The sequence below is a fragment of the Panulirus ornatus genome, chromosome 3 (genome assembly GCF_036320965.1).
Source record: "Panulirus ornatus isolate Po-2019 chromosome 3, ASM3632096v1, whole genome shotgun sequence".
Classification (NCBI taxonomy): Eukaryota; Metazoa; Arthropoda; class Malacostraca; order Decapoda; family Palinuridae; genus Panulirus; species Panulirus ornatus.
The window spans coordinates 28418085-28436878 of NC_092226.1; the positions used below are offsets into that span (position 1 = coordinate 28418085).

The window sequence follows — 18794 nt, forward strand, 5'->3', positions numbered from 1 at the left end:
TCATTAAGATTTCTAAATGAAAATTTTTTAATTTTGCTTTTATTTTAATGTTCAGGTAACTTAGTTTTCCACTTTTGGGAACTTGCTCGTACCAGATAATCTATTTTTCCGTTATATTAACAAATGTGAATGTAGGTTTGCGGCAGGGGTGTGTGATGTCTCCATGGTTGTTTAATTTGTTTATGGATGGGGTTGTTAGGGAGGTAAATGCAAGAGTTTTGGAAAGAGGGGCAAGTATGAAGTCTGTTGGGGATGAGAGAGCTTGGGAAGTGAGTCAGTTGTTGTTCGCTGATGATACAGCGCTGGTGGCTGATTCATGTGAGAAACTGCAGAAGCTGGTGACTGAGTTTGGTAAAGTATGTGGAAGAAGAAAGTTAAGAGTAAATGTGAATAAGAGCAAGGTTATTAGGTACAGTAGGGTTGAGGGTCAAGTCAATTGGGAGGTGAGTTTGAATGGAGAAAAACTAGAGGAAGTGAAGTGTTTTAGATATCTGGGAGTGGATCTGGCAGCGGATGGAACCATGGAAGCGGAAGTGGATCATAGGGTGGGGGAGGGGGCGAAAATTCTGGGGGCCTTGAAGAATGTGTGGAAGTCGAGAACATTATCTCGGAAAGCAAAAATGGGTATGTTTGAAGGAATAGTGGTTCCAACAATGTTGTATGGTTGCGAGGCGTGGGCTATGGATAGAGTTGTGCGCAGGAGGATGGATGTGCTGGAAATGAGATGTTTGAGGACAATGTGTGGTGTGAGGTGGTTTGATCGAGTGAGTAACGTAAGGGTAAGAGAGATGTGTGGAAATAAAAAGAGCGTGGTTGAGAGAGCAGAAGAGGGTGTTTTGAAGTGGTTTGGGCACATGGAGAGAATGAGTGAGGAAAGATTGACCAAGAGGATATATGTGTCGGAGGTGGAGGGAACGAGGAGAAGAGGGAGACCAAATTGGAGGTGGAAAGACGGAGTGAAAAAGATTTTGTGTGATCGGGGCCTGAACATGCAGGAGGGTGAAAGGAGGGCAAGGAATAGAGTGAATTGGATCGATGTGGTATACCGGGGTTGACGTGCTGTCAGTGGATTGAATCAAGGCATGTGAAGCGTCTGGGGTAAACCATGGAAAGCTGTGTAGGTATGTATATTTGCGTTTGTGGACGTATGTATATACATGTGTATGGGGGGGGGGTTGGGCCATTTCTTTCGTCTGTTTCCTTGCGCTACCTCGCAAACACGGGAGACAGCGACAAAGTATAAAAAAAAAAAAAAAAAAAAAAAATTAACAAATTTGTAATCATGTTGAAAAAGTATACCTATAGATAAAACCAGAGATATTAGTTAAAAACAGGAAAAGTGTAGAGAAGCAGTAAACAAAATGCATACCATGGGATGTATGTGTTCCTGGAATACAAAGTGCACATCACAGCTTTAGGAAAAGGGGAAACAAGATGGGTGAGAAGAAAGTTGTGAAAGTAATTGACCTTAGAGAAGAGGCTTTTGTGAAGAAATACAAGGAGAGATTGAGTACAGAATGGCAAAAGGTGAGAGTAGAGGAGCCAAGGGTAGTGGGTGAGGAATGGGAGGTATTTAGGAAAGCAGTGCTGTCATGTGCAAGAGATGCATGTGGCACACAAAATATGGAAGGTGCGCAGATTAGAAAGGTTAGTGAGTGGTGGGATGAATAAGTATAGTTGCTGATGATTAGGGATGTATGGGATAAAGTGGCGGAAGGTCAAGAGGAAGGTGCAGGGTGCAGGGGTTGAAAAAAAGGGCACGTGAGAGTTGGGGGTGAGCAAATATCAGTAAAATTTTGGGAAAATAAGATGTTTTGGAAGGAGGTTAATAATGTGCAAAAAACAAGAGAACAGATGGGAACATTGGTTTAAGGGGCAAAAGGGGAAGTGGTAACAGGTTTAAGTGGCGAAAGAGGAAGTGGTAACAGGTAATGAGGTAAGGAGGAGTGGAGTAGTATTTTGAAGGACTGTTGAATGTGTTTGATAGGGTGACAGATGTAGGTTTTTTGGGTTGGATTGTTATGCAAAGTGAGAGGGTTATGGAGAATGGTTTGCTGAAGGGAGAAGAGGTGGTGAAAGTCTCACAATGGATGAAATGTGGCAAGGATGAGTGGATGGTATTGCAATTTGATTTCTTAAGAGAGGGGACAACTGTGTTATTGATTGTGTGGTAAAGATTTTTATTGTTTGTATGGATCATGGTGAGGTGCGGAAGCTGTGTCAAGACAAGTTGCAGATCAAGTGAGAGAAGAGGGAGCAGAATGGAAGGATGTGAATGAGTGCAGAGTTTAGTTGTCAACGTATGAGTGCATTGGATTATTTTTGGAGGAGAGGATACCGTTAAAGAAAAGTAGAAAATGTGTAGGGGACAGGACAGAACCTTGAGGGACACTGTTGTTGATGGAGAAAGGGGGAGGCTGATCCATCAACAACCACAGAAATAGGTCATCCAAAGAGTAAGCTAGATATTAGGAAGCAAAGTGTGGGAGGAAAGCCAAAAGAGGGGCGCTTAGGGATGAGACCCCAATGCCACACCCTGTCAAAAGCCTTAGATATGTTAAGGGCAACTACACATGACTCCCCAGAATCTTTCAGGGATGATGACCAGACATTTGTAAGATAGGAAAGAATATCACTAGTGGATCTTACCTTACGGAAGCCATACTGGTGATCAGAGAGAAGACTGTGATTTTTCAAAGTGTTCGAGGATATGGGAGTTGAGAAGGGATTCAAAGACTTTGGAAATGGTAGATGTCAAAACAGTAGGATGACAGCTAGAGGGTTCAGAATGGTCACCCTTCATAGGGATGGGATGTATCAAAGCATTTTCCAAGGAGGAGAAAAAGTTTTGGTTTTTAAACAGAAGCAGAACAGACAAGCAAGCACAGGTGCAGGTTCAGAGGCACACTCTTTCTGTACACAGGATGAATGCCATTAGGACCATAAGCCTTGCTTGTGTCCAGAGAAAGAGGCGCTTTTTGGACAGTCCAGAAAGAGATTATGAGAATGGGCATAGGATTAGTAAGAGGAGCATCAGGGGGTGAAGAAATGTTAGAATCATCCAAAATGGAGTTAGAGGAGAAACAGGAACCAAAGAGAGTTGCTTTGTCCACAGGAGAGAGAGCTTTAGTACCGTCAGAGCAGAAAAGTGAAGGGAAGGTAGAGCAACAGAAGTTGTTTGAGATGCCTTTAGCTAAAGATGAGACACTCCAATTAGTGGATGAAGAGAAGTTATGACACTTCCTTTGAATAAAAGAATGCTTTGCCTCATGGATAACATGCTTGTTGCAATTACTGGGAGTGATTAAAGCTGAGTAAGAGCCAAAGGAAGGAGAGTTTTTCCAATCCCAATATGCCTGATCCCTCGCCTGAATGGCCTCAGATAAGGAACGGTTGAACCATGGATTGAATGAAGAGGTTGCCTTGGAGGGAGAGGGTATAAATTCTTCCAATCCTGCAAGAATAACCTCTGCTCTGTGTTGAGTGGAGACAAAAGCATCACCACATAAGAGACAGTAATTTACCCAAAGAAAAGTCAGAAAAGAAGTTACACATGTTATTCCAGTCAGCTATGTTCAGATGGCAGTATTTATGCTTAGAAGGGGCTGCTGGAGGGGGAGGTGCCATTGAAATAGATACATTTATGAGAGTGTTATCAGATAAACTGATTAGGGGCAAGTTTTTGTATTTACAGCGGAATGGACTAAAAGTGAAAAACAAATCCAGAGTATTAGGAGAGTGATTACAGTGAGCAGGAATATGGGTAGGGTGGGAAATAATTTGCTTTAGATCACTGAGAATGGAGAATGTGAGGGGCTTCAATCCCTCCACCATGTGTATGGGAGGAATTCAACCATACCCTATGGTGAAAGTTGAAATCCCGAAGGTAGAGGATCTCAGCTTGTGGGGGAGAGGATGTCACAGTCTCGTGGTAGGAGTTTAGGCAGTCGAAGAAGGTTATAGAATTCATAGAATTAGGGGATCATTAGGCAAAACAGAGGAAAAGTGTGGAAGTAGGAGACAGAACTTGAGCCATATAACATCAAAGTTTGGAGACTCAAGGTCCATGAGGCATGTAACGGTGTGTTGATGTTAGAATAAGCACAAATACCACCTTTGAATTGGAATCGTGGGTGGAGATTATAGTTAAATATGAAAAAAGGACTAATGAGGACATCACTAGGCAACTGTCTCAGACAGAAGCAAGTTATTAGAAAAGGTACTAGACAGATGGTTCAACTGAGGAGAGGTAACTAGAGAGACCACTAATGTTTTTATAGTGAATAGAAAAGGAGAAAGGTTTTGCAGAGAGGGAAAGGTTGTGGGAGGGGCAGTAGAGTTAGGCAGAAATCTGGAGATTTTAAGCACCCTCTTGATGCTTTGGACTAGAGGCCATAGATTTGACAGACTCTGTCATAGTGATACTTAGAAATATTTGAGTGGAAAGGAATTGGCAAAAGTACTTACATTAAAAAAGTAATCATAATAAATGAGGCTTGAGTAGGTGTATGGTGCTTGTAAAAGATGGTAGGACTAGCCCAGTAGTCCCATTTTGATTAGACAGAAAGTAAGACCAGCAATCTTGACATGGAGAGTGTAAGATGGTTCTGGTCACCACTTTAATGCCCCTCAGTCAGGACAGTAGTACCACCCTAGGCGGCTGTTGTCAACAGCCACTACCTAATGGGTTGCTCCAAGGGCAGGGGAAGGGATAATCCTTGAGTTAGTTGGGGTAGTGGGAGCCCTTCTTCTCACTGGTAGCAGTCTTACAGTAAAGTGTAGCTAGAGATGCCATAGATTTGCAGGGATCATGGAAGGGGCCATGACTGTACTACCCGAGCCCATCCTCTTACTGGCAGTAATAGGAATCATTTTATCTCTAATGAAGCAAAGCTCTTTTTCTCCAACAGTTTTGTCAACATATGGAATGATTTGCCATTTAGTAGAAAGCAGAAGTATAGATTTGTTCATTAGAACAAATTTTCTATATACCTTCTAACTTTTACCATACTAATCTGTGAGTTTCTGTATCTTCCCGTATTGCAAACAGCCTCAAAAGGACCCAGTGGTCTATTGCTGTTTGAATTAATTTGTATTTTTGTATTATGCCTCTGAACTCTGCATCCAGGATAATGACCCGTATTGTGATTATATTGTAGCTGTTAGTGTGGTCTGCCTGTTTGTACCTTGAAGTGCTGTTTTTTATCATATCATGCCTTCATGCCTCCAAAGCACTATTTGATTAGCAAAACTGTGAGTGTGGTGAAAAGACAAAAGAAATTGATGTCAAGGAGTGAGAAAATGGATTTGAATAATGATTAAATCATGATGAATCTCTTGCATCTTCAGGCAGACATTGTTAATGAGTCCACAGTGACATATGTTGAGAGAGGTTTGGACAATGGTCAAGTGAATATTATAGCTCATGCCCTAAAAAGTGCTAAAGTGTCCCATGTAACTCTGACTCAAAGCACAGAATGCATGAAAAATGCACTGAGATTGTGAACTGATGTTGATCATCAGAAATGTATATGCTAAGTGGACAGCAGCTCAGGTTAACAAGTAAGACTTTTATGGCTAGTAGAGGTTGGTTTTTGAACTTCAATCATAGGTTTAGCATGCACAACCTTTGGTTATCAGGGGAAGCCACATCAGTTGACCATGTTGCTGTGGAAAATTTCTTTCACAGTTCAAGTAACTGATTAAGAAATAGGTATATAAGCAAGAGCAAGTCTACAAAACAAGCCATTTGGGGGGAAGGAAATGCCTAGCCACACCTTGTTGTCATTGGGAAAAATACACCGCTCTGGGGTTCAAGTTGACTGAAGACCTGCCTTATCCTTCTTGTGTGGAAATGCTGCTGGTGACCTTAAGTTCAGTTCTGTGCTTCTGCATGTGTTCTGAATCTCTGTACCCTCACAGAAACAAATAGAAATTTTTCTTCCGGTGCTCTGGCACTCCAACTAGAGGGTGTGGGTAACTGCTTTGTCCATGAGGTGGGAAGATACCTGATATCAAAGAACCTTGCATTTAAAGTGCTGTTTGTGCAGCTTAAAGTCTGCAGTTCACTCACTCCAATATAGAGGTACTCTTTCTTCCTCCCAACACCACCTTACCCCTGCATCTAATGGATCAAGGTTTGATTACATCATTAAGTCTTGCCACATCCTCAGCACCCGTACTGGAATTTTTGACCATATGGAGGTTGATTCTTCTCTCAAGACGAATGATCGTTGGAAAAACTAAAGCAATCTTTGTATTAACAAAAAATGCTTTACTTGAAATTAAACAGATAACGTGGGATGAAGTTTGGAGGAATTTGTGGAATGCACTGGTGAATGACGCTGAAGGCTTTTCCTGTCATTTCAGAGGTGCAAAGGATTGTGCAGTTGACACACAAAATTGCAGGTGAGGGCTTTGATGACATGCAAGTGGTGGAAGTGGAGGAACTTCTTGACTCACATTCTGAGGGGTTTATGGCACTACTGAGGCAAGCAAAGGTGATGATAAACTAGCATAGTTAAAACTTTGGCTGACAGAGAAAAAGCTAGCAGAAATAATCCAAACGTCAAAGGCACTTGCTGATGAAGTATTTGAAGTGGATCCTTTTGTGGAGCACAGTTCCATGCATAAAGAGAGTTTGAGGAGCTTCTACTTCCTTACAAAAAACTTTCCAAGGATATATTGGGGAAGATGAATCTAGGACCAATAACAAGATTCTTTAAGAAGACTGCCAACCCCAGCACAACTCTCATCAGACTTACCAAACCAGCAGCCATTATTCCAGTGTCAAGTAATTTGGAGGGTCCTACGAATTTTCCATCTTTTGCAACACCTTTGTGGTCTTTTTTTGGTCCCAGTATTGTGACAGGTGACCCCCCTGCATCCTGTAATCCCTGTCTCTTTTCATCATTATCATCATCATTCATCAGTGGAATAATGTAACTGCTATATACATGCAGACCTTGCAGGTTGTTCATATAGATCTAAAGAAAGATACAAAATACAAAAATAGACTAATCAGGGATGAATGGCCTCTTCAAGGACTTTCGCTTGTGCTTGGCGGACACCACATCCCTTTTTAGACACCAGCAGTAGTCGGCCAGGAAGTTGATATCCCATCGGCCTTGATAGCATTCCTCCATTACTTGGAAGTCCTTGTGAAAACGTTCCCCCTGCTCTTCACTGAAGTCACTACAATTCTTTGGAAAATAGTCCAGATGAGATCTGAGGAAGTGCATTTTTACTTACGTGTGCACCTCGTTTTAAGATTTCTACTTGAAGAATTAACGAAAAGTCTCCATTCTGTAGAGTCATACTTCAAACCCATTGATTTGGTCAGGTCAGCAATGTTGTTGTGGTAGACTAGCGAAGATGCTTTATCAGTTGAAAAGAATTTTTGGAACTCTTACTCGCAGTTTCTGTACCAAAAGAATGTTTTCTAACAGCTGATAAGACTCCTTGGACAGGTTCAAGCCTCATGTCAGATCATTGACCTCAGCTTAGCTCAGTGGTACTGGTTGATCCTCCTGTCCTGGCTCAAATGTACTAGACTTATCTTCATCAGTCGCATCTCCAGCCTCAGATTTGGAGGACAATTCCACGTTGACATCAGGTTCAGAAACAGGAACACCTGAACCATGGGGGACTGGTTTTATTGCTGATGGAACATCTGGATAATGAACATGAAACTTATTTTGTGGTTGATTCCCTGCAGATCTGTCATGCAGAAATAACAGTCTGTGGTATGGTCTTTCCCATCCTTCCACACCATTGGAACACCAAATAGTATACTCCTCTTTGTTTTGTTCCTCCAGTTCTGTAGGTTTTGAACACGTACCAGACTTATCTTCATCAGTCGCATCCCCAGCCTCAGATTTGGACGACAATACCATGTTGACATCAAGTTCAGAAACAGGAACACCTGGACCATGGGGGACTGGTTTTATTGCTGATGGAACATCTTGATAATGAACATGACTTATTTTGCAATTGATTCCCTTCAGATCTGTCATGCGGAAATAACAGCCTGTGGTATGGTCTTTCCCCTCCCTCCACACCATTGGAACATCAAATGGCATACTCTTCTTTGTTTTGTTCCTCAAGTTCTGTAGGTTTTGCATGATATGACTTCTTCACAAAATGTGTAAATCTTGCTTGACAGTCTTGATATCATCTTCACGGTAAGGATTGATGGTATGAATAATTGATGTTTGATTTGCTGCATTAGATTGCCCCTTATGCACTTCTTATTAAAACAGGAGCGGTCACTTCTTTTGCGCAAGTGGCACAACTTGATGGAAGAACACAAAGAGGACCTTGCATTGATAATGACTGCCGAGGCTGGCAAGCCATTGGTAGAGGCACGAGGAGAAATTGCGTATGGAAGTTCCTTTTTGGAGTGGTATTCTGAAGAAGCTAGAAGAATATACGTAAGTTTTTACCTTAGAAACATACCTGTATTTTGACTAACATTATTTTGCTTTACATATTTTTATACACTTAAGCAGGCCTAAGAACACACACAAATGTGTTAAGGGAAAGAAAAGGAATTGGTGCTTTCGATTATGATATAACGGGGTGTCCATTTATGATTATATGTGCTTTGGAGTCATCGAGCTGCAAGTGCTTGGGCAGGCAGAGAAACTTAAGAGCAGGATGGAATTCAGTAGAGTATTCACTGGCATCATGGACTGAGGGAAAAGAGGGTTAGAAATAAAAAGTACAGTCATATGATAGAGGGTGGGAGATGCCAGGTGGGGCAGGAGGATGGAGTACAGAGAGATCAGGAGTATTAGGTTATGGTAGTGTCATACTGAAAGGGATGTATGCAGTTGCTGATGGCTTGGTAGTAGGTAGTAGAGTTATATATTAGGGATTATATACAGGACAACTTGCCTTATATTGTTGGAGTTGTGGAAACAGGGCTTGCCAGTGGTATGGGACCACACCTTTTCTGTCCATAGGGGTGCATGACGGTGGGGATAGTACATACAAGTGCCTAAGATGAAATTGAGCCATGATGGCAGGGCTAGCTTGAAGCCCTTAAAACACATCTTGCTTGATGAATAAGACTGTTCATCTCACCTGTCAGTTGCATTACATAATTGTCTGTTCTTGGTTCATCTGGGACTGCTCTCTACCCTTTGTCAAGCATTCTTTTTTATGTTTTTCCTTAGTTGGTCCATCCATGTATCTTATTTCTCCTGCAGTGTAATGAATTGTCATGCAGCTTCCTGGTTGAGTTGTACGGTTGACTAATCTGTTTTTTGGTATGTTCTGTAGTGTTCCATGGTATCTTCTTTGTTGAGAGGCAGTAGGTTTTACAAATTTTCTTTTATACCTTCAGTCTGTTGCCAGTCAAAGATTATCATGTATCTTTTCTTGGCTCTATAGTTGTATTTTTTTAGCCTTTGATTGTAATTCATATGTTCCACCACTTCATTTGGCTCATGAATTGCTTCTGAATTCTCCCTTTCTTATTTCTCTTTGTTTTGTTTTTGGTGAATATACAGCAGATTGCAATTCAGTTTTGCTTTTTATTAGTGGGTTTCAATCTCATGTATTAAAAGTTCTCAGAACCATACCATTCATCACTCTACCTGATAGTATTATCTTCTCAATATGTTCTATGATATTTCCTTTCTCACTAGTGATGACACAAAATCTTTTACATTTGTTCCAATTTTTGTCAGTTTCTCTGTTGGGCCTTTGTATGGTACTGTCTTTGTTGGGCCTGTATATGTTACCACCTATGTATTCTTCCTTGTTTCATATCATATTTTTTCAGTATGTTCTCTGATATTTACTTTCTCACTGGTGATGACACCATCTTTTACATTTGTTCCACTTTCTCTCACCTTCTCTATTGGATCTTTGTATGGTACTGTCTTTGTTGGGCCTGTATATGTTACCACCTATGTGTTCCTCCTTGTTCCATATCATATTTGTTCAAATTATATTTTCATCAACTTCACTTCTGCCCATCTTCAAATTGTCAGTTTTCAACTCCTTTTGATCAGCTTCTGGCCCAGTCATTTTACTTTGATGTCATCAGCAGAGCTCCTAACTATTCTTTCCTTTACTTTAGTGTTGATTTCTTATTCTAATGTAGGGGTACTGAGGCTAATACCATTTCTTGTTGTACCTCAGGTAAGACATCTACCTCCTTAGACATGGTTCCATTTGCACCCACTTTGAACTTTCTGTCTCTTAGAAACTTTTTCACCTTCCTTTCTTAGCCCTGATATTTTTTTAGCTAATTTCTTTAGCAAAATTCTGTGTTGTGCTTTGTCAAATAATTTTGCAAAGTAAAACAACAGTTTTCATCTTATTTCATTAATTAAACTTTCATATATATATATCATTGTCATGAGGTAAATAATTGGGTTTGCAAACTTTTTCCTATCACAAATCCATGTTGGTCTTGATTCTTTTAAGTGCTCTTGAATATAGAGATTATAGTATTTGTCATTTTTATCACTTTTCCAAAGACTGTTAGTACATGCAAATTCAAGCTTACTGGTCTATACATATAGCATAATGTAAATGTCTGCAATTTTACTTTCACAAGACCTTGCCTCGATAATAACACCATTGATTTTGCTATTGCTAATTTTGTTTCCTTTTTAGGATTATAGCCGGGATTTCATTTGGTCCTGGAGCTGATTTTTCTTGGCCTGAACGTATATCTTGATAATAGTTAACAGTTCATTTTTTCATGTGTTTTGCTTTGTTCATGTGTGATTAAATTTAGTAAATAGGATTTCTATCCATGTTTTGTATAACTTTTTTCATTAATTTTCTGTTCTCTTCTGTGTGATTTCCTTATTTCTACAGCTGCACTCTATTTCTCATCCATTTCTTGTATTTTCATTTCTCTTATTGCAATCCTTTTCTTCTTTTCCCATATCTTTCTTCTTTTCATCTATAGTTTTCTTTCCCTAGGTATATTCCTTTTTGTACATATTTTCTCTGTCCATGGTATGTGCTCAAAGATTATTTGGCCCAACCTTGTCCAGTATATTTTTGTATTTAGAAATAGGTTATTTTGTCTGAAGATCTCATTCCTATTTGTGTTTAGAATGCTTTCAATTATCTCTATTGACTCTGATTTAACATGGTGAAAACGTATATAATTCAACCCATCGTTTGTCTCTTTTGCTGTATTATGTTCACATCCATTCATTTCCATTTTATGCAGTTAGTGATTTCTGTGAAATAATCTGAGAGACTTGTGTTATTCACCCCTATAACTGAAAAAGTGTCCTGTCTTATGTTAGAATAAGTTCTTTTGTATTGCTTCCTTTGAGCAGTCTTTAGTTTACCTGCTCGAGGCTGTCTGATTCAGAAATTTTTTATTCTCAGGAGCTGTTCTTTTTCATCTTTTTCAGTCATTATTCCTTCCTTTGTAATTGTTAGAGAGTGTAGAGAAGTACTTTTATAGTACAAGAGTAGTGGATGAATGAACTTAATTGCATGGAGAAATAGTAAGTGGACATCATACAGAAGTTTAATTTAAAAACTGTGTGATAGTAGAAAGAATTCAAGAGAGGGCTGCACAAGTGTAAAACTTGTTTACCATACAGTAGAAATTGGTAATTAAAAGAAAACCACAAAGCTTAGGACAGTAGAAATAGGTAATTTCAAGAAAATCACAAAGCTGAGGAACTGAAACCTAGGGATGAAGTTGTATATAACCAAGTAAGTGATGAGTCTAAGACTAAAGAAAACCACAGAGCTAAAAATGAAGAGGAACCAAGTCATAGAAATACTGGATAGTCTGAAGCAGAGTGAGAGACAGATGAAAAGTATTACAAATTTGAAAAGATGGCAGATTTGAGTACTGGATATGATTGTCTATAAAGTTAGGATGGATGACAGACATATGAGGGCACAAGCAGTTCAAAACTGATGTGAAGTAATGAAAAGGCAGGTTTTAGTTAAGTTAAAGGATAAGTAAGAGGTCCTTGCATGATAGAAGTTAAAAAGAGAAAGATGATGGGATCATGCAAATGAGGTGTATTGTACAGTGGGAGCCTTTTAGGCACAAGTCCATATTAATCTTTGACCTGAAAGAGGAACATCTTCCAGATAAAGAAAATAAAGCTTGGAAATGGAAACCAGTCATAAGGTTGCATGACATGATGGAACTTACAATTGCAAGTCAAGCAGTAAGGAAATCAGGAGAATGGGGTCAAGCTGACAAGACACTAGGAAATTACCATTATGGTTAATATGCAACAGGAAAGTGTAGTCAACTGGTGCTGAGACAGTTGTATAAACCTGCCAGATGGTAGAAGTTCAAAGGAGTGTATGTCAAGAGTGACAAGGCAAAAGAAGGGAGAGAGTTTCATAAAATGAATGTTGTTCCTTTTCTTTTTACTCTCTGACCCAGAAATCCATTCTCTCTTTATATTGCTTGTGCAGGACTTAGAAAGCCCCCTTTGCTACTCCATGTGGGGGCATTACATGTTAACTGTCAGTAAACTGTACCGTGGCCATATGAGCTTGTGCATTTTAGCTTTTTTATATTTCACAGCACAGTTTTGAGTTTGCTTAATGCTCATGGTACACAAGGTTTGCCTGTATTCTGCTCTCGTTACTCTTTATCCATTGAAAGGAAGGAAGACAAAAGTCTTTCTACGCACACACATAAGTACAGTAAAACAAATGTAGTGCCTTTACTCACACACTCACAGTAAAACTTCTACTATCCTAAATGCTTGGGGAAATTTGCTGTTATTTAAGTTTCATTTTCAGTACAGTAAACCCTCGATTCAGTGGACCCCAATTTAACAGATTTCGGATTTAATGGACCAGGCAAATGATTATACATAATTTGATCTTAATTTGAAAAAAAAATCTCTTGCTGCACCATGCGCATTTCATATTGCACTTGTTTTTGGTAGTGTTGGGTATACTCACTTTGTTTCTGTCTCAAGCTACCATGTGGTCAGGTTGTATACAGAGAATTGTGACTTTATTCATTAAGCAATTTTGCATTCCTTAAAATTCAAAAGGGCATCAAGCAATAGAGGAGTTAAAAGAAAGCGTGTGAACTGTAAATTGTATTACTGTATATTTTTTTTTTTTTTTTTTTATACTTTGTCGCTGTCTCCCGCGTTTGTGAGGTAGCGCAAGGAAACAGACGAAAGAAATGGCCCAACTCCCCCCATACACATGTACATACACACGTCCACACACGCAAATATACATACCTACACAGCTTTCCATGGTTTACCCCGGACGCTTCACATGCCTTGATTCAATCCACTGACAGCACGTCAACCCCTGTATACCACATCGCTCCAATTCACTCTATTCCTTGCCCTCCTTTCACCCTCCTGCATGTTCAGGCCCCGATCACACAAAATCCTTTTCACTCCATCTTTCCACCTCCAATTTGGTCTCCCTCTTCTCCTCGTTCCCTCCACCTCCGACACATATATCCTCTTGGTCAATCTTTCCTCACTCATTCTCTCCATGTGCCCAAACCATTTCAAAACACCCTCTTCTGCTCTCTCAACCACGCTCTTTTTATTTCCACACATCTCTCTTACCCTTACGTTACTTACTCGATCAAACCACCTCACACCACACATTGTCCTCAAACATCTCATTTCCAGCACATCCATCCTCCTGTGCACAACTCTATCCATAGCCCACGCCTCGCAACCATACAACATTGTTGGAACTACTATTCCTTCAAACATACCCATTTTTGCTTTCCGGGATAATGTTCTCGACTTCCACACATTCTTCAAGGCTCCCAAAATTTTCGCCCCCTCCCCCACCCTATGATCCACTTCCGCTTCCATGGTTCCATCCGCTGACAGATCCACTCCCAGATATCTAAAACACTTCACTTCCTCCAGTTTTTCTCCATTCAAACTCACCTGTATATAGTATATTATATTAAAAAATGGCCCATTTTTGGCATTAACAGACACTTTCTCCCCACTATTTGTCTGTTAAATCAAGGGTTTACTGTATATTGAATTATTTAGAAATTGCCCATCCCATGCTTTATGTGGCAGTTATGAACTGTGAAAACCTGACACAAAGAGAAGGCTCATGTAGCACTGGCAGAATTTCCCTTTGCCTTCATGTTATGTTGCTTCTGACACTGAATGAACTTATCAAGCCATCCGTTACATATTTGAAACTGCTATGGCTCATTTTCTCCATCTTCTCCATATATGAATTTCTAACCTTTGTGAATAACATGGCAGGCAGAAGAATAATGGACCTCAGCACTTGAAATTTTCTCTGCATTCTTTTTTATGACCAAATAAACTAATATAGCCATCCTCCACATGCTTGAAACTGCTCTGGTTCTGGTTCATCTTAACATGAATACTCATAAATCTTCATAGCTTTAGACTTGAACTGGAACTTAATAATGCTGCCTTTCTTCTTCATCTCATGCTTGATGTAAAATGAAAGCATTTTCTCCATCTTCTCTGTATGTGAATTTCTAACCCTTGGCAGGCAGTGGAGTAGTGGGCCCTATTGGGCCCTAGCACTTCAAATTTTCTCTGCATTCTTTTTTATGTTGCAGATTGTAGATTCCACCAGGCTGTAAACACTCCCAAGCGCTGATGCTCCCTTACGAGCATCAACATACACTAAGATTTCTAGCTTTGTTTCTAAGGTCAGAGAGGCTTTCTTCTAATTAACTGCTGGTTCTGGGCAGAAGATGTTTTTGGATGTTTTTATGCCATATTAGCGGAGATAAATGCAGCAGGTTGTTGGACAATCATATTAGAAGGTATACCCAAATCTCACAGATCCACATACAATGGTGATAACTGTGAGACTGATCTGCTGGTAGGAACATGGCACGCTTTAGCCAGGACCCATGCTTACTCCACCTGCCAACCCTTACAAAAGGTTTAATGCAATGTCTACTGTGCTGACACTCCCTCACCAGCATCAGTGCATTATAAGATTTCTGGCTTCATGTCTAAGCTCAGAGAGGTTTTCTTCACATTAAGTACTGAAGCTGAGGGTTGGAGATGTTGCTGGATGTTTAGATGCCATTTTATTTTTTTTTATTTTGCTTTGAGGTAGCGCAAGGAAACAGAAGAAAGAAATGGCCCAACCCACCCCCATACACATGTATATACATACACGTCCACACACGCAAATATACATACCTATACATCTCAATGTACATATATATATACACACACAGACACATACATATATACCCATGCACACAATTCTCACTGTCTGCCTTTATTCATTCCCATCGCGACCTCGCCACACATGGAATACCATCCCCCTCCCCCCTCATGTGTGCGAGGTAGCGCTAGGAAAAGACAACAGAGGCACCATTCGTTCACACTCAGTCTCTAGCTGTCATGCAATAATGCCCGAAATCACAGCTCCCTTTCCACATCCAGGCCCCACACAACTTTCCATGGTTTACCCCAGACGCTTCACATGCCCTGATTCAATCCACTGACAGCACGTCAACCCCGGTATACCACATCGATCCAATTCACTCTATTCCTTGCCCTCCTTTCACCCTCCTGCATGTTCAGGCCCCGATCACTCAAAATCTTTTTCACTCCATCTTTCCACTTCCAATTTGGTCTCCCACTCCTCGTTCCCTCCACCTCTGACACATATATCCTCTTGGTCAATCTTTCCTCACTCATTCTCTCCATGTGCCCAAAGCATTTCAAAACACCCTCTTCTGCTCTCTCAACCACACTCTTTTTATTTCCACACATCTCTCTTACCCTTACATTACTTACTCGATCAAACCACCTCACACCACACATTGTCCTCTATCCATAGCCCACGCCTCGCAACCATACAACATTGTTGGAACCACTATTCCTTCAAACATACCCATTTTTGCTTTCCGAGATAATGTTCTCGACTTCCAAACATTCTTCAAGGCTCCCAGGATTTTCACCCCCTCCCCCACCCTATGATTCACTTCCGCTTCCATGGTTCCATCCGCTGCCAGATCCACTCCCAGATATCTAAAACACTTTACTTCCTCCAGTTTTTCTCCATTCAAACTTACCTCCCAGTTGACTTGACCCTCAACCCTACTGTACCTAATAACCTTGCTCTTATTCACATTTACTCTTAACTTTCTTCTTTCACACACTTTACCAAACTCAGTCACCAGCTTCTGCAGTTTCTCACATGAATCAGCCACCAGCGCTGTATCATCAACAACAACTGACTCACTTCCCAAGCTCTCTCATCCACAACAGACTGCATACTTGCCCCTCTTTCCAAAACTCTTGCATTCACCTCCCTAACAACCCCATCCATAAACAAATTAAACAACCATGGAGACATCACACACCCCTGCCGCAAACCTACATTCACTAAGAACCAGTCACTTTCCTCTCTTCCTACACGTACACATGCCTTACATCCTCGATAAAAACTTTTCACTGCTTCTAACAACTTGTCTCCCGCACCATATATTGTTGATACCTTCCACAGAGCATCTCTATCAATGCTATCATATGCCTTCTCCAGATCCATAAATGCTACATGCAAATCCATTTGCTTTTCTAAGTATTTCTCACATACATTCTTCAAAGCAAACACCTGATCCACACATCCTCTACCACTTCTGAAACCACGCTGCTCTTCCCCGATCTGATGCTCTGTACATGCCTTCACCCTCTCAATCAATACCCTCCCATATAATTTACCAGGAATACTCAACAAACTTATACCTCTGTAATTTGAGCACTCACTCATATCCCCTTTGCCTTTGTACAATGGCACTATGCACGTATTCCGCCAATCCTCAGACACCTCACCATGAGTCATACATACATTAAATAACCTTACCAACCAGTCAACAATACAGTCACCCCCTTTTTAATAGATTCCACTGCAATGCCATCCAAACCTGCTGCCTTGCCGGCTTTCATCTTCCACAAAGCTTTTACCAAATCATGTTTACCAAATCATTTTCCCTAACCCTCTCACTTTGCACACCACCTCGACCAAAACACCCTATATCCGCCACTCTATCATCAAACACATTCAACAAACCTTCAAAATACTCACTCCATCTCCTTCTCACATCACCACTTCTTGTTATCACCTCCCCATTAGCGCCCTTCACTGAAGTTCCCATTTGCTCCCTTGTCTTACGCACTTTATTTACCTCCTTCCAGAACATCTTTTTATTCTCCCTAAAATTTAATGATACTCTCTCACTCCAACTCTCATTTGCCCTCTTTTTCACCTCTTGCACCTTTCTCTTGACCTCCTGTCTCTTTCTTTTATACATCTCCCACTCAATTGCATTTTTTCCCTGCAAAAATCGTCCAAATGCCTCTCTCTTCTCTTTCACTAATAATCTTACTTCTTCATCCCACCACTCACTACCCTTTCTAATCAACCCACCTCCCACTCTTCTCATGCCACCAGTATCTTTTGCGCAATCCATCACTGATCCCCTATATACATCCCATTCCTCCCACACTCCCCTTACTTCCATTGTTCTCACCTTTTTCCATTCTGTACTCAGTCTCTCCTGGTACTTCCTCACACAAGTCTCCTTCCCAAGCTCACATACTCTCACCACCCTCTTCACCCCAACATTCACGCTTCTTTTCTGAAAACCCATACAAATCTTCACCTTAGCCGCCACAAGATAATGATCAGACATCCCTCCAGTTGCACCTCTCAGCACATTAACATCCAAAAGTCTCTCTTTCGCGCGCCTGTCAATTAACACTTAATCCAATAACACTCTCTGGCCATCTCTCCTAATTACATACATATACTTATGTATATCTCGCTTTTTAAACCAGGTATTCCCAATCACCAGTCCTTTTTCAGCACATAAATCTACAAGCTCTTCACCATTTCCATTTACAACACTGAACACCCCATGTATACCAATTATTCCCTCAACTGCCACATTACTCACCTTTGCATTCAAATCACCCATCACTATAACCCGGTCTCGTGCATCAAAACCACTAACCCACTCATTCAGCTGCTCCCAAAACACTTGCCTCATGATCTTTCTTCTCATGCCCAGTATGCACCAATAATCACCCATCTCTCCCCATCAACTTTCAGTTTTACCCATGTTAATCGAGAATTTACTTTCTTACATTCTATCACATACTCCCACAACTCCTGTTTCAGGAGTACTGCTACTCCTTCCCTTGCTCTTGTCCTCTCACTAACCCCTGACTTTACTCCCAAGACATTCCCAAACCACTCTTCCCCTTTACCCTTGAGCTTTGTTTCACTCAGAGCCAAAACATCCAGGTTCCTTTCCTCAAACATACTACCTATCTCTCCTTTTTTCACATCTTGGTTACATCCACACACATTTAGACACCCCAATCTGAGTCTACGAGGAGGATGAGCACTCCCCGTGTGACTCCTTCTGTTTCCCATTTTTAGAAAGTTAAAAATGCCATATTTACAAATATAAACACTGTGGGTCAGAGGAAAATCACATTAGCAAGTATACCCAAAATGCACAAGTAGTACAGATCTGCACACAGTGGTGGTAACTGCAAGACTGACCTTCTGGTGGGAAAGTGTCATGCTATACCCAGGTTCCATGCTTACTCCCCCTACCAACTCTCACAGAAATTTTGGCACACTTTTTACTGCACACATATTTTGAAATATTTTTACCTGTTTGTGAATATTTTACACAGATGAAATACTAGTATATGTAAGCAGATAAACACTACTACAATCCTTGATCTGCTGCTTGGTGATGTTGTAAATAGTCTTCACACCAATGGTGAAGTACTTCATAAGTGCTGCCA

At 40.6% G+C, this 18794-nt stretch overlaps 1 protein-coding gene across 2 annotated transcripts in view; it reads left to right on the forward strand.

Moving 5' to 3' along the window:
- Positions 1 to 18794, forward strand: part of LOC139761649 (succinate-semialdehyde dehydrogenase, mitochondrial-like) — a 228420-nt gene that overhangs the window by 118464 nt on the left and 91162 nt on the right. For both annotated transcript variants that reach the window (XM_071685965.1, XM_071685955.1), the window contains exon 4: positions 8262 to 8432. In XM_071685965.1, the coding sequence (XP_071542066.1) occupies positions 8262 to 8432 (171 nt within the window). The remainder of the gene's footprint in view (positions 1 to 8261; positions 8433 to 18794) is intronic.